This window comes from Otolemur garnettii, unplaced genomic scaffold (genome assembly GCF_000181295.1).
Source record: "Otolemur garnettii isolate 467f Iridium unplaced genomic scaffold, OtoGar3 scaffold00052, whole genome shotgun sequence".
NCBI classification, from domain to species: domain Eukaryota; kingdom Metazoa; phylum Chordata; class Mammalia; order Primates; family Galagidae; genus Otolemur; species Otolemur garnettii.
The window spans coordinates 7,604,445-7,620,238 of NW_003852447.1; the positions used below are offsets into that span (position 1 = coordinate 7,604,445).

At 35.4% G+C, this 15,794-nt stretch overlaps 1 protein-coding gene across 3 annotated transcripts in view; it reads right to left on the bottom strand.

Moving 5' to 3' along the window:
• Window positions 1-65: 65 nt before the first annotated feature.
• Window positions 66-15,794, bottom strand: part of G2E3 (G2/M-phase specific E3 ubiquitin protein ligase) — a 52,731-nt gene continuing 37,002 nt past the window's right edge. For 2 of the 3 annotated variants that reach the window (XM_003791990.2, XM_023514404.1), the window contains 4 exons: window positions 13,934-14,115; window positions 10,510-10,682; window positions 1,259-1,449; window positions 66-629 (listed from right to left, as the gene is read on the bottom strand). In XM_003791990.2, coding sequence (XP_003792038.1) covers window positions 373-629; window positions 1,259-1,449; window positions 10,510-10,682; window positions 13,934-14,115 — 803 coding nt within the window. In that variant the 3' untranslated portion in view covers window positions 66-372. The remainder of the gene's footprint in view (window positions 630-1,258; window positions 1,450-10,509; window positions 10,683-13,933; window positions 14,116-15,794) is intronic. The other variant, XM_023514405.1, reaches the window with a different exon arrangement.

Here is a 15,794-nt window from a genome sequence, read left to right on the forward strand (position 1 = left end):
AAATTGCATAAAACGAGAAAAATCAGGCATCATACAGATTATCCTAATTTATAAAAACAGTGAACAAAATAGTTTTTATGTTACATACACCACGCCACTAAACCTCATAGTCTGTATGACCATTCTGAAAGTATTTATATTAAGGTTTATGAAGCATATATATTAAGAAAATGGAAAAATATCACCAATTTTGATTAGTATGCCTTAATAAAAAAAACTTTTTAGCTTAAATGGCCAAAACATTCCTTTATGTTAGTAACATAAATTTTATTGGGCCAAGGACCTAATAAATTTGTTACAGTGATGATAAAGTTCTCAAACAAAAAAAGTTTTCAATAGCAGCTTTTTAAAGAAGGATCTCCACGAAACATCTTAATGTTCAACGTAGTGAGAACTTTCTTCCTTTTCTAGTTTTGGAGTATTTTTTAAGGCAAAGTCCATGTTTTCTTGAAACTCTTTATATGTACTGGTGACTGGAATTGCTAAACAGTTATTACACTTGTTTCCAACAGGAAAATCCGTACGTAGGCACTCAATTGAAGGAGTAGGTTTAAATCCAGCTGGAGGAATGGAACTACAACCAGTTGCAAAAATAAGAATGTCTTCTATTGTTGTTGCAGATTTACCATCTGAGAAGTACAGAAAGAGAAAAAGAAAGGACAATAAATACATGTCATCTATTATTGCCATAGACTCTTCCCCACTAGGTTTGAAATTATTAAAAGGCATAGACTTCCACACTCATTGTAGGTAAACTAAATCACCAAGTCATGTGTAGAATAGGCTAACAGTTCATTCAATAAATGCATCTCAAAGCAAAGGATTAAAAAAGTCATTTAGTCCCATTATTCACTAACTATTTCACCATTTCTAGGTCATCACTATCTGATAAATAGTTAAACAGTTAAATAAATAAACAGATGCAAAGGAAAAACCTAAATGATGAAAAAATACAAAAACCTAGCTAAACAAAATTTAAATAAGAGTTAAGTTTTCTTTTAAACCTTACTCTTAAAGCTAATCTGTTAGCTAATCTGCTATACTTTGGCAATTGTCTATATTTAAAGTTTTCCATAAAGAATGTCTTTTATCTCAAATTAAAATCCAAGTTACAAATCTGCTTTGAAATAAGTTTCTTTTGCAAATATGGAGCTAGCAGATGAAAGTTTTATTATTAATACAAAGCAAAATTCAAAGAAAGAAATATGCTGAAACAAATGTTCTGAGACAGTTAAATAAAAATAAAATATCCACATACCCTCAACATCTTGTATGTAACTGTTCCAAAACCCCAAAGTTTGTACGTCAGGCAATGTATGTACTGTGAAAAGATCACTAAGGATTTTTGCAGAAAGATTCCCAGGTTTATGACAAAGGATGCTACAAAATGCTTCTGGGTAAGTCTGAATTTTCTCCAAAACACCAAGAGTTTTCAGACCCTGCTTAAAACTTAGGAGAAGAAAAATAATGAGCCAATATTCATGCATGTGTGTTTGGTATAGTATTAGGGAATTAACATTTCCAGTTAATTTACCTGGAACTTTTTAAAATAACTAATGATTAAAACAAAAACAAACCCACAAAAAACCAACATACAGTATTTTTAGACACAAGAAAAAAGAAAACATTCCCAGGCAATATATAATGCTTTCTAATCTATAACAAGCAAATATATTAGCATAAAATGATTTTTTTTTTTTGAGACATATTCGGTAGAGTGCCATAGTATCCTAGATCACAGCAACCTCAAACTCTTGGGCTCAAGCAATTCTCTTGCCTCAGTCTCCCAAATAGCTAGGACTACAGGTGCACCACAAACCCAGCTATTTCTAGAGAGAGGGTCTTGCTCTTGCTCAGGCTGGTCTCCAATTTCTGAGCTCAAGCATCCTCTCAGAGTGCTAGGATGAATGAAGATTTTATATGCCTACATTATTTAGCTTTATAGTTTTTTGGAGAATGGGGCAGCGTCTCACTCTATCACTCTGGGTAGAGTGCTGAAGTGTCATAGCTCACAGTAACCTCAAACTCTTGGGCTCAAGAGATCCTCTCACTCCAGTCTCCCAAGTAGCTGGGACTACAGGCATGTCCACCATGCCTGGCTAATTTTTCTGTTTTTATTAGAGATCTGGTATCCCTCTTGCTCATGCTAGTCTTGAACTCCTGAGCTCAAGGGATCCTCCTGCCTCAGCCTCCCAGAGTGCTAGGAATACATGTACGAGCCACTATATCCACCTAGCTTTATAGTTTTAAAATTAATTTTTATTAAGAGGAAAGAAATAGACATCTGAAATTTTATACCTAGAAGCCAGTTATGATAAAAATGAAATTTTCTAGGCATTATAAAGTAATAAATCTTAATCACATAAAAATTTAAAACTGGCTTGGCACCTGTACCACAGTTGTTACAGTGCAACCCACATACACCGAAGGTGGTGGGTTCGAGCCTGGCCTAGGCCAGCTAAGCAACAGTGACAACTGCAACAAAAAAAATAGCTGGGTGTTGCTGCGGGCACCTGTAGTCCCAGCTACTTGGGAGGCTGAGGCAAGAGAATCACTTAAGCCCAAGAGTTGGAGGTTGCTGTGAGCTGTGATGCCATGGCATTCTACCGAGGGCAGCATAGTGAGACTGTTTTAAAAAAAAAAAAAAATTAAAACTTAATTTCCTATAAAGAAATTAACAAAGACAAAGTAGGAAAATATTTTAATCTTCATGACAGAAAATGAATTTCTCTAGTATTACAAAGAATACAATTTTTTTTTTTAAAGAGACAAAAGTCTCATTTTGTTGCCCTTGGTAGAGTGCTGTGGCATCACAGCTCACAGCAACCTCCAGCTCTGAGGCTTAGGTGATTCTCTTGTCTCAGTCTCTGGAGTAGCTGGGACTACAGGTGCCCTCCACAATGACCAGCTATTTTTTTGTTGCAGTTTGGCCCGGGCCAGGTTTGAACCTGCCACCCTTGGTATATGGGACCAGCACCCTATTCACTGAGCCACAGGTGCCACCCAAAGAATACACTATTTTCTAAAAGATCAATAGCCCAACAGGAAAATTCAGCCAATTCTTAAAAATTATTTTAGTTCCTTCTTATATCCCCTCCAATTAGACATTTATTTTTTGTACAATTTGGGTTTACTCTTATTTACTAATTTTGTTACCATTCCTCCTCATTGAAAAAGATGCTCCCTCTGGCATCTTTGTACGCAGTAACTTTGCTAAACTGTTCACAAAATGTTTTGTACTGTATTATGTAGACAATCATATAGACTACAAATGCCATTTTTAGTTTTTCCAATCCTTTTTTTCCCCGAGACAAGAATTTCATTTGTTGCCCTTAGTAGAGTGCCGTAGCGTCGCAGCTCACAGCAACCTCAAACTCTTGGGCTCAAGTGATTCTCTTGTTTCAGCCTCCTGAGTAGCTGGGACTACAGGTGTTTGCTTCAACACCTGGCTTAGAAGAAAGAGCCAGATTACACACCAGCAGTCTCTAACAACCAGCCCCTGAAGGAGGGTACAATGACATCACCAAGGTGTATGCACAGGTAGAGTTCAAGAGATAAGAGTTGCAGGCAGCTGTCCTCAGAACACACGGCTCCTGAGAACCAGAACGACCAGGGTTCAAGACTGCTTTCCACAGAATTAGAGGCATGCTGTTAACAAATATATGTAAGCTTAAAAAAAAATACCATTTACCGGTATTTTAATTATTTCAACCTCTTCTTGCCCCAAATTGTTTTCTAAGGTCTGCTTATTTTTATCCACCCAGGTTTCTTAATTTCTTTGCTCACTTTTGCTTCTTTTATCTTTTTCTTTCCAGGTATGATTTCTTTCTTCTAATCGGTACCGCAGATTAAATACAAGACTGTTTAATCTTCCTTTAAAGATGATTAAAGTCTTTTAAGATTAGGCCTTTGTAAGATTAAAATCTCACACTTTTTTTTGCTTTAAAGTCATTTTTCAAATCCAATTAAAAATCCTATCTTTTAACACTAGAATCTATCATTTATTTTTATTGTAATTACTAATCTATTCAGACAATTTTTCTAACTTAATTGTGCTTTCTACTTAGCATGTTTTTCTTTCCTGTTGTTACCCCTTTTTTCCTGCCCTATGAGTAAATGGTTTAAAAAAAAATTTATCCCCAATGTCCTCCAAACTGTTTGAAAGTTACATACTCTATTTCTATTATTTAGAGTTTTTTTCTTTCTTTCTTTTTTTTTTAAGACAGAGTTTCAAGCTGTTGCCATGGGTAAAGTGCTGTGGCGTCATGGCTCACAGCAACCTCAAACTCTTGGGCTTAAGTGATTCTCTTGCCTCAGCCTCCTTAGTAGCTGGGACTATAGGTGCCTTATAATGCCCGGCTTCTTTTTTCTTTTCAATTTAGACAGAATTTATTTTTTTTTTTAAGAGAAAGAGTCTCACTTTGTTGCCCTCTATACAGTGCTGTGACATCACAGCTCACAGCAACTTCCAGCTCTTGGGCTTAGGTAATTCTCTTGCCTCAGCCTCCTGAGTAGCTGGGACTACAGGCACCTGCCATAATGCCCAGCAATTTTTTTATTGCAACTTGGCTAGGGCCCAGTTTGAACCTGCTATCCTCAGTATATGGGGCTGGCACCCTACTCATTGAGCCACAGGCATCGCCCCATTGAGACATAATCTTATTTTGTCACCCTTGGTAGAGTGCTGTGGTATCATAGGTCATAGCAATCTCCAACTCTTGGGCTCAAGTGATTCTCTTACCTCAGCCTCCCAAGAAGCTGAGACTACAGGCACCTGCCATAATGCCCAGCTATTTTCTTTTGTTTAGCAGGCTCAGGCCGGGTTTGATTCCACCAGCCCCAGTACATTTGGCTAGCGCCCTAACCACTGAGCTATGGGCACTGAGGCTTCAGAGTTTTTTTCTTAAAAGATGTACACTTGGCTCAGCGCCTGTGGCTCAAGTGGCTAAGGTGCCAGCCAAATACACCTAAAGTGGTGGGTTCGAATCCAGCCCAGGGCCCGCCAAAACAACAATGATGGCTGCAACAAAAAAATAGCCAGGCGCTGTGGCGGGAGCCTGTGGTCCCAGCTGCTTGGGAGGCTGAGGCAGGAGACTCGCTTGAGCCCAGGAGTTGGAGGTTGCTGTGAGCTATGATACCATAGCACTCTACCCAGGGTGACAGCTTGAGGCTCTGTCTCAAAAAAAAAAGATGTACACTTGATTTAATAAAGCTTAAAGGTATTGATGGATCACCACTACTGCCTCAACAATACAAATCTCTTTAAACAATAAATCCATTAACCTTTCTTCCCATCTTACATACTCATCATTTTCTGGTATTTTAGTTCTTTCAACCTTTTCTTGCCCCAAATTAATTGCTTTTTAAGAGCTGCTTATTTTTATCTACCCAGGTTTCTTCATTTCTTTGCTCACTGTTGCTTCTTTTATCTTTTTCTTTCCAGGTATGATTTCTTTCTTCTCATCTATTTTATTAATCTTCTTAAGAAAAAAGTAAACTTTGTCCAAAAATGTTTTTATTTCCTCCTCACTCTTAAAATTATTTATGTAGTTCTATTATTACTTCTGCTGTTTCCAATGTTCAGGTGACTTCAAAAACTACTTTCAGAAGCACAGTTGTTCATTCTTACAATAATATTTCTTTGGTCAGGCTGCAGTTTCATCACAAAGTACACTACTTTGGATCACTAAATACTATAAAGCAGCATTTTCTTTAACATTGAATCTGTCCCCAATTTCTTTAAATATGTAAATGGATGCCCTGACTGTAACTTTACTGCTTTCTTGCTTTCTCTCTCTTTGTAAGTAAATCTTCTTATTCCTCTTCCAGATTCTCTCTTCAGCCACCTAGCGTTTAATACAACCACCATGTTTTTATTTCGATAATCATTTGTGTTACTGTATCCTTCTTCCCGTCTTCCCATGAATCACTTGAATATTTTTTTGAATTTCATTTTTATTTCTCATGCTTTGGGGTATGTCTCTCTGCACAGATATTTAAACAAAAAGAAGTCTACTGGTGTCAACATTTTACCAATTCAAGTGAAGTACAGATACCTCTTCTCCCTTTAAGTTCTTTTAAACTTCTCTGTTTATAATATAACTTCCTACCTATTTCGTCTATATACATCATGAACCACATCAGACAATGTTTTACTACTTATAAAAGAGTCTTATAGTCAAAGAATATTTGAATACATTTAAAATAGTTATATGTGTTCAACTGTAATATTGACAATATATTAATAATTACATCCTTTGTAACTATTTAAAATTATAATGCTATGTTATATTTTAATTTGGAAGAGTGCTAGGGGATCTCCTAAATGTCCATCAATAGGGAAATGGCCAGAAAAAATAATAATATACCCAAAAAATGGAGTTCTGTAGAGCTCTAAAAAGAAATGAAGAGATATGTCTATTTACCACCATGGAGTGATCTACAGAATATACTGCAAAGTGAAAGACAAAAACAAAAAGGATAATGCCATCCCCCCCCCAAAAAAACTCACGTTGAAATTTAATTGCCAATCTAACAGTATTGGGAAGAAGGTCCTTTAAGCAGCAATTAGTTTTGGGGGGCTATTCCCTCATGAAAGGATGAATGCCATTACTGCTAGAATGGGCTCCTAGTAAAAAGAACAAACTCAATTCAATTTCTTCTCTCTCTGTCTTTTGTGCTTACTTGCCTTTCAGTCATGTTGTAATATAAGAGGGCCTTCCCCAGATGCTAGCACCATGCCCTTGGATTTCTCAGCCTTCTGAACTGTGATAAATAAATTTCTTTTCTTTATAAATTACCCAGTCTCAGGTATTTTTTTACAGCTGCATAAAATGGACTGAAGCAGAAAACTGGCACTGAGAAGTGGGGTTGTCGGTATAGCAAATACCTCACAGATAAGAAGCAACTTTGGAATAGGGTAATGGGTAAAGGCTGGAAAAAAACTGGAAGTACAGACTAGAAAAAGCCTCTGCTGCTATTACTAAAATATTCAGGGTGATTCTGGTGAGGCCTAAGAAGAGAAAAGCTGTAGGGAGAAGGGAAAATCTAAATCTTCCTAAGATCACTTGAATGGTCATAGTAAGAGGTTGGTTAAATATGAATAGTAAAGCCATCATTATTATAAGGTAGCAAACACCTTGCTGAGTTGTTGACTATGTCCTAGGACTCTATGGAAGGCAGAACTTAAGACTGAGAGGATATCTGGCAGAATAAATATATAAGCAATAAAGCATTCAGACTGCTGGGTGGCTACTTTTAATCACATATAATAAGAAGCAAGAGGAAAGAAATGATTTAAAGATGGACTTTATAATAAAAAGAGAAGCAGCATGGAAAAATATGGAAAATGTGCAGCCTGGCCATATAAAGAGTGAAAAAGCAAGTTCAAGAGAGAACCTAAGGGTATGGCCAAGCAACTAACCATTTCCTAGAGATTACCAGGACAGAAGATAGCCGGTACTATGTATTAATACAATGGGGAAAAAGACCCTGAAGGCATTTCAGGGATCTTTGAGGTTGCCCCTTCCATCACAGGCCCAGAGCTCTAGAAATGGTTTTGGGAGAATGGACCAGGGTGGCCTCCATGGGCCATCTCATGCCTGGGAGGTTTCCATGTAGTGTTAATTCTGCAGGCATACAAAGTATAAGAGCTAAAGGGCCATGACTACTTATACCTCGATTTTTAAGGATGTCAGAGATAGCTGACATATTGGCAGCTCAGGAAGGAACTTCACACAAGGGCAGAGCTGTCACAGAGAGTCCCCACAAGTACCATGCCTAGTGGAACCACAGGAGGGGGACAGCCCCTAAAATCTCAGAACTGTAGGGCCACCAAAATACAACTCCAGCTTGGGAGAGCTGCAGGATAAGATGTCCAACATGAGGAGCAGAAGCTCAGCCCCTGCCTCAGTGTGCCTGGTTGTGGGACATGGGGTTAAAGGGGAGCTGCAGAGCTTAAAGATTTAACGTTTCCCTGTTGAGTTTTGAACTTTACTTACAACAGTTACCCTTTTCTACTTGTCTATTCTTCCTTTTTAGCATGAGAATGTCTATCCTATGCCTGTCTCCTTATATTTAGCTGCATAAAACGGACTGAAGCAGAAAGTTGGCACTGAGAAGTAGGGTTGCTGATATAGCAAATACCTCAAAGATAGAAGGTATTTATCTGTTTTGATCTCACAGGCTCACAACTAGAGGGAGTTTGCCTCACGATGAATTTACCTAGAGTCTCACCCATATCTGATTCAGATAAGACTCTGGACTTCTGGGGCTACTGATACAAAATGAATGTATTTTGTATGTGAGAAGAACACGGGTTTGAGGGGAGAAGCAAGGGTGGAATGGTATGGTTTGAATGTCCCTTCTAAAACATTGAAATTAAATGGTCAATGTAATGGTATTGGGAGATAGACTTTAAGACATGATTAGGCCTTGGGGGCTCTGCCCTCATGAATGGATTAATGTTTCATGAGAGTAGATTAAGGATGAATTTGGCCATTTCCAAATCTCTAATCTGTCTTGTGTGCTCACTTGCTCATCCACAATATATGACACAACTGAAAGGCCTACCAGATGCTAAACAGATGCCGGTACCCTGCCCTCCGACTTCCTAGCATCCAGAGCTGTGAGAAATAAATTTCTTTTCAAGTTATCCAGTCTAGGTTTCTATTACAGCAGAACAAAATGGACTAAAACAAATATACATATAAACATATATAAATGTATCTACTACCACTAAGAAGAAAAATAGGTAATTGAAGGATAAACCACAAAAAGATGTCAAAGTGGTGACTTCATAAGGGGATGGATGGAAGGTAGACATGGTAAGAATGAAATCTATCTTTCTTTGAATATACTTTATATCATGAAGCTCAATAAATTCTTTTGAAATAGTCTTATAGATCTGGCATTTTATTAAAATCAAATTTTAATAAAACTTAATCGCTAAAAGCAATAAAAGTATGCCCATTTAGTAGTACAACAAAACAGAGAATATTCCAAGTGACTTAAAAGTAATTTCACAGTACAGCCTTAGGACAGAAAGAAAAATAAAGTTAATGATTTGAGCAATATTATATGTTTTTGATGGTAATGTTGATATTGCTGATCTGAAACTACTGTTTATAAAATCTAGAATAAATTAAGTGAATAATTACTTCATCTTGTAATTCTCCAGAACTGGAATTCTCAAAATGAGACAAAGAAAAAGTAAAAATCATGTAGCAATGAATTTGAATTATCAATATAAACTCATGATATACTTTGTTGCAAAAAAAAAGCAAACTGAAAGCAAAAAACAAACAAAAGAACCTAAATTTTCTAGTTTAGAAAAGGATTGAAAAGGACTACAGTATACAACCACCAACGAGGCAAAAAATGAGCACCCCAGTGCACATACCGTGGATACCACTTTCCATTAAAAAAGAGGTTCCTTAGGCCAGAATGCACAAAATGAGTCTGAAATACCTTGTCATATCACATATTGCAAGAAAGCTCTCAAAAATCATTAAACCTCTGGGTGGCGCCTGTGACTCAAAGGAGTAGGGCGCCGGCCCCACATGCTGGAGCTGGCAGGTTCAAACCTAGCCCCAGCCAAAAACTGCAAAAAAAACAAAAAAAGTCAAAAATCATTAAGCCTCACATCAGAAGAACTCAAAAGAAACAGAGGCTTATATTAGCCAAAGACATATTAATTTTAGTAAGAATTATAACCATAATGGTTTTATATAAATCAAGTATGCAATATTTAAATTTGTGGGTTAATTAAAGAATTTTATGAAATTGATCATGTCTGAGATGATAATGGTATTTGCTTAAAAGTAATACTGGAGTCAATAGCAAAGTCAATAATGAAGGTAAGTTAATAACAAAGATGAATAAGACTGGCATAAGTTAATAATTGTTAAAACAGGGTGATGATTACATAGGTGGGAGAATGGCTTGAGCCTCAAACAGGAGTTTGAGTTTATAGTGAGCTATGATGAAATCACTGGAGTCTAGCCCAGGAAACAGAGTGAGATCCTGTCTCCAAAAAAAAGAAAGGAAGAGTGTGAAGTGTCAAACTTAAAGGTTATTGACACAAAAATTTTAAAGACTAGCATTCTAAACTAAAGAAGATAAAGAATCATATCTACTTTATCAATCAAAAAATGGTCAATATCTACAATAGTCAGCAGATGACAAGTGCTCAATAAATAGTTATTAAATGAAAGAACAGAGAATAGTTGGCTCATGTGAAGAATTTTGTAAATAATTTTTTAAGAAAAATAATTATAAACGTAACTAATGATAGCTTCTATGAAACTATCACACATTTATGAATTCAGCATAGAATGTTCAGAATGGTAATCATCCCAAAGAGGCTTATTTTAAAGTATTCATTTTAAGGAGCATTTCAATTTTTTTCTTGAAACATATTTATTACCAAATATACCTCACATTATAAGACAAAAATTAAGTACTTTAAATATGTAATCTGAGAGAATCTTTCACTTATAAATAACTTACCTCTCAAATGGTGCCTGGACTCTCTTAATTACATGGTAGATAAGTAAGTCTTTTACCAACATATATTTGTCATTTAATGTTGTGATAAGTCTGACACATCCGGTAAATTCCAAGTAGTTATAGCATTCATTTATTACTGAGTTTAAGTCGGCCATATTTGTTGCAGTGTTTATCTGTAATGAAGGAGAAAATATACCCATTTTACTCATTTTCTTGTGAGTGATATTTACATTTCACATGACATTTATTATTTTATATTCAATTTTTGAGTACATCAGGGTAGAGTGAAAATTTACCAAGAAATATTTTTCTAGAATAAATGTCTGGCAATGTAGTTCAACAAGTACTGTATTAATATATTTCTGCCTCCAAGAAATCTAGAGTATAATGCCACTGTACTACTGGAAATTTAAATAAAAAGGAATAACTGACACAGAAAAGGTATGTAACACTAGAGAGGCAAGACAGATGACCTAAGATTTCATGAAGGGGAAAGAGTATCAGATGAGAATTTTAAAACATAGGATTTTATCCAAAGACTATTTCATAAACAGCATAAACAAAGAAATACTTAACCATTTACATGCCAGATACTTTCATATAGGTTAGCTCTTAAAGAAAGGTACAGAGGGAGAAAAACAGAAATAGGAAGCAATTGATATTGGTAGAAAATTTACTTGCTATTTTTTCCCCCAAACATTTTTTCTCCCAGAGATTTAGATGATTCCCTCATTCATTTCAAATCTCTACTAAAATCTCAGAAGTTTGCAATGACTACTCTCTTACAGGGACCATTTCTGTAAAGGGCCAGACAGTATTCTAGGCTCTTTGAACCATCTGGGGTCTCTTTTCATACCTACTCAACTCTTCCACCGTAGTGTGAAAGCAGTGACGCACATAATAAGTAGGTAGGGGGAAGCGCCTTGTGGCTCAAAGGAGTAGGACACCGGAGGTGGCAGGTTCAAACCCAGCCAAAAAAAAAAAAAACAAGTAGGGAGGCATGACTATGTTCTAATAAAAGTATGAAAAAAAATTTTTAAAAAGAGAAACTGGGCTAGAGTTATGCCATAACTTACCACCTCCTACCCTAAAATCTATGTAACAGATTTTAGAGAGCAATAAACATGTCTTTTTTGAATCACTGCCTTTTTGGGTCTATTTGATATACAAGTATAGCTTAAACTCTAACTTATATGAACCCTTACCATTATTTATCTCCTTTCTTTTATTCTGTTGTATTTTTTTCATATATTTTACTAATACGATAGGTTACATTTATTCATCTTCCATGTTCCCTCTGTCTAAAAATGTAAATTCCAAGAAATAAACCTTTGGTTCACTATCTTTATTGATAAAACACATGGGGCACATAGTACTTGCTGACTAAATGAATGAACAAACACTGGATGATTATAGAAACTGGAGTAGATAAAGCCATGAAGACAGCTGGAGGTCCTAAACGCTCTAATGAAGAGCTTAAACTGTGTTTAGTAGGCAATGTGATAAGAAGCCATCAAGGATTCCCGAGAAAGAAAGTAATACAGTCAAAACCATACTTTTGAAAGAATATTCTTCAATAAGAATATCAGAATAATATCCTAATTGCCTAAACCTAGACAAAATTTGAGTTTGGTATAGTAAGCACATTGGATATAAGAAGGAAAGGTTGAATGAAGCTAAGCCACTCTCAAGAGAAAGGTGAGACTTGACATGTAACTGGAAAATGTAAGAATGAAAATGATTCTTTCTCTAGGATGTCAGGGAAATGAGAAACCTCTTAGAAAGAAAAAGCAAACTGGCAAAAAAAAAATCTAGGAAAAAAATTACTTTTGTCTTAAACATATTGGTCTCAATGTGCTAGGAAGACTCAGATCTTATCTGCATATAAAAGTCTGGGGATTGGAAAATGTACTTCTATAAATGATTCAAGAAAAGCTATGGGAGACAGAGACTTTCCAAAGATATAGAATGAGAATTGCTACAATAATACTGAAAATGCCTAAGTTTCAAGAATATGAAGAAATATTAAAGAAAACAAAAACAGTAGTCAAAAGTAGGAGGGAGTAAAATATTAAACAAAATAACAAAGAAGAATTCTGAGAAACCAGTAATTGTAGAAGTCAGAGAAGATGAAAAATTAGAAATGAAAGGACTTTGGATGTACAGATTCAGATCTCTACATATAAGTTCCAAACTAGCCAACCTTCGAGAGTGGTGGTGGAAACAGAAGATTTTAAGAAATACAGTAGAACCTATGTAAGTTGACTACTCAAGGGACTGTAACAAAATGGTCTACATATGGAGAAGGTCAACATAAGGAACTAGGCCTACTGTACTGATAGGTACGTGTGGTGTATGTCTAGTCTATGAAATTGGGTGGACCTAAGGAGGTGGTCAACTATGGAGGTTCTACTGCAAACAGGAAATTGGAAGTGGAGACAATGAGGTTAAAGTACCTTTTGGGTGAAGAGGACAAAAGAGAAAATGAAGAGTTGCGTCAATTCAAAACATGATTTTAGTCTTGGGGCAAATAGAATTATTATAACAACACACATCTTAATAGTGCTTACTTTGTCCTTTAGCAATGGAGGCCTAATAAGATTACCTAGCATATCCAAAGTCACATAGCATATAGCAGTTATTACATCAGCACTTAAACTAAAATCTGACTTCTGAGCATATGCTTTTAGTCATTAAACCATACTGTCTATTAGTAGAGACAATGGATAGAATATGCTTAAACAGAGGAGGTTAAGGAGGAAAAGGTAAATAGCTTCCATTGCCTCAACTAGTTTCTGAATCAGTAACATTCAGGCAATACTTATCTTCTAGGGCATTATGATAAATGTCTATACATGTGACATGTATAGTATAGGGCCAGTTGTAAGTGCTCAAAAATGATAACTATTTTAAGGTGGAAGCACTGAGTCCCTCCCCACCACCCCCAACTTGTTTCTACATGGAAGAAATTCAGTCTGGCCTTTCCTGATCACTCATATCTCCCTACAGGAAGAAAGATAAGTATTCTGACTGACAGTCCAAACAAATCTTTTCACTCTTTCAGAGCCACCTGCTAGCAAGAAAGTGCACTTTCATCTACTTTCTAACATCAAGTAAGGAACCCATCTCATATCGCTTCTGACAAGGTAGATAGATCCATCTAGGCCTGAGGTTAGCAAGCCATTTTGACCATAGACGAAAGTCATTTTCCCACAAACCTAAGTCACGTTATCAAACCAGTTAAACCTGGCACAGCCTGACTTTTCCATCTGTCTCTTATCCGGTTCTGAACTCTATTAATAAATAGTAATATTGTATGTTGACAACCTTTACTCCATAGCGAGTATTACACTGTAATCAGTCACTTATATTAAAATATACCTAGAACATATTCTATATTTCAATAAGAAGGTACACTTCTTACCCTGATTATAATTTTTGCCACATCAAAATCTGAAACATCGTCTAAAATTGGTTGGGTATTTTCTGGTCCATAAACAAGGCAGTTAAACAAAGTTTTAGAAAAGAAACCAGGTGAAGGACCACCATGAACCAAAGAAATGGCAAGCATTTTCCCAGCTTCATAGTAAAGATTCTCTTTCAGAGCTGTAAATACAGATGAAAATACATCAAATACAGTTCTTTTACTATTACAAAATAACCATAATTTTAAACAAATATATATATAAAAAATTAATCTAAAAATCTAGCATTAAATAAAAATAACAATTCTTAGCAGCTACTATCATGTCAAAAATACAGACCTCATGTAAAATATACAAGAATATTTTTTTCTGAATATAAAGTAATAGCCCATTATAGAGAAAATGTAAATACAGAAAATGTTAAAACAAAACAAAATACTTATAACCCAACCCTATCACCATAATAACCATTGCAAACACTTTGACAGATAGTCATGTACTATATCATGACATTTTGGTCAATGAAGGACCAGATTGCAAATATAAAGGTAGTCCCTAAGATTATAAGGAAACTGAAAAATTCCTATCACCTAGCCTAGTGAAGTCACAGCCACTTTAATGATTACAATGCATTACTTTCTCCTATGTTTAGATACACAAATAATTCCTATTATGTTACAACTGCCTGTAGCATTCAGTGTAGTAACATGCTACAGAGATTTGTAGCATACAAGAAATAGGTATATACCATATAGCCTAGGTGTGTATTGGAGTAAACCACCTTGGTATTTGCAAGTACACTCTATGATTTGACGCAATGATGAAATCGCCTCATGACACATTTTTCAGAACGTATCCCCGTTGTTAAGGGATGCATGATTGCACTTACATCAGTGTGTATAGAAATATACATATAAATATGTTGACGTCCGCTTTTTTCCACATATTCTATTGTAAACATTTTCTTATTCTATTCAGAATTACTCAACTCTACATTTACTGAATGAATTAAGACTAACTTAGAGATACACTATGCGATGCAAACCATCCCTTATATTGGCTATCCTGGCTAAGTGATATTTTCATTATGTGAGACATAATGTTAGAATCAACATTTGTTTGCATATTCTCATTTATATATATTTGATTAGAACGGATTCCTACATCCACTTTTAGCAGGTCAAAGAAATGAACATTTTTAAGGTTCTTGATCTATATTGCTAAATCATCTTCCCAAAAGGCACAAATTTACTCACAATAGTATACGCTATTTTACCATATTCTCAAATATCCTTAAATTATATGCTATTTTACCATATTCTCATATATCTTTAAATTATCATTTAAAAAGTTTTAATAACTTTGACATGCCAAAAAGATGATACATTTTTCCTTCATGTTTTCTATTAATTGTTGAAAGTGATTTGTCAGTAACTAACATTAACAATATTTGAACTTATGATAAAACCTCTTCAATAATAACCTTATAAGCTCCATATTGGAGTCACATTTTACAGATGAAGAAACTGAGATCCAGAGAGGATAAGTACCAGTAATTAAGAATGTAAAGCTACTGAAGTAGATGTGTATAAACTTAAATTCAGATTTTGTGAATTAAATTCATATACTCTCCATTGTACCAAAGCAACCTTGAGTTAACGTTACTGATTATTTGGAAGGCTTTTTTTCTTTAAGGGAGTTTAGAATTAAACAGTGTAAACTGTATATAGGCAGTGCTGCATTACAAACATCTGAGTTAGGTGTTCAATTCATACTTTTAAACAGAGGATTTTACAGTAAATCCCTTAGTTACAAACATTGCTATTATAGGTAATAAGTAAATGCACCTGTTCCAACTTA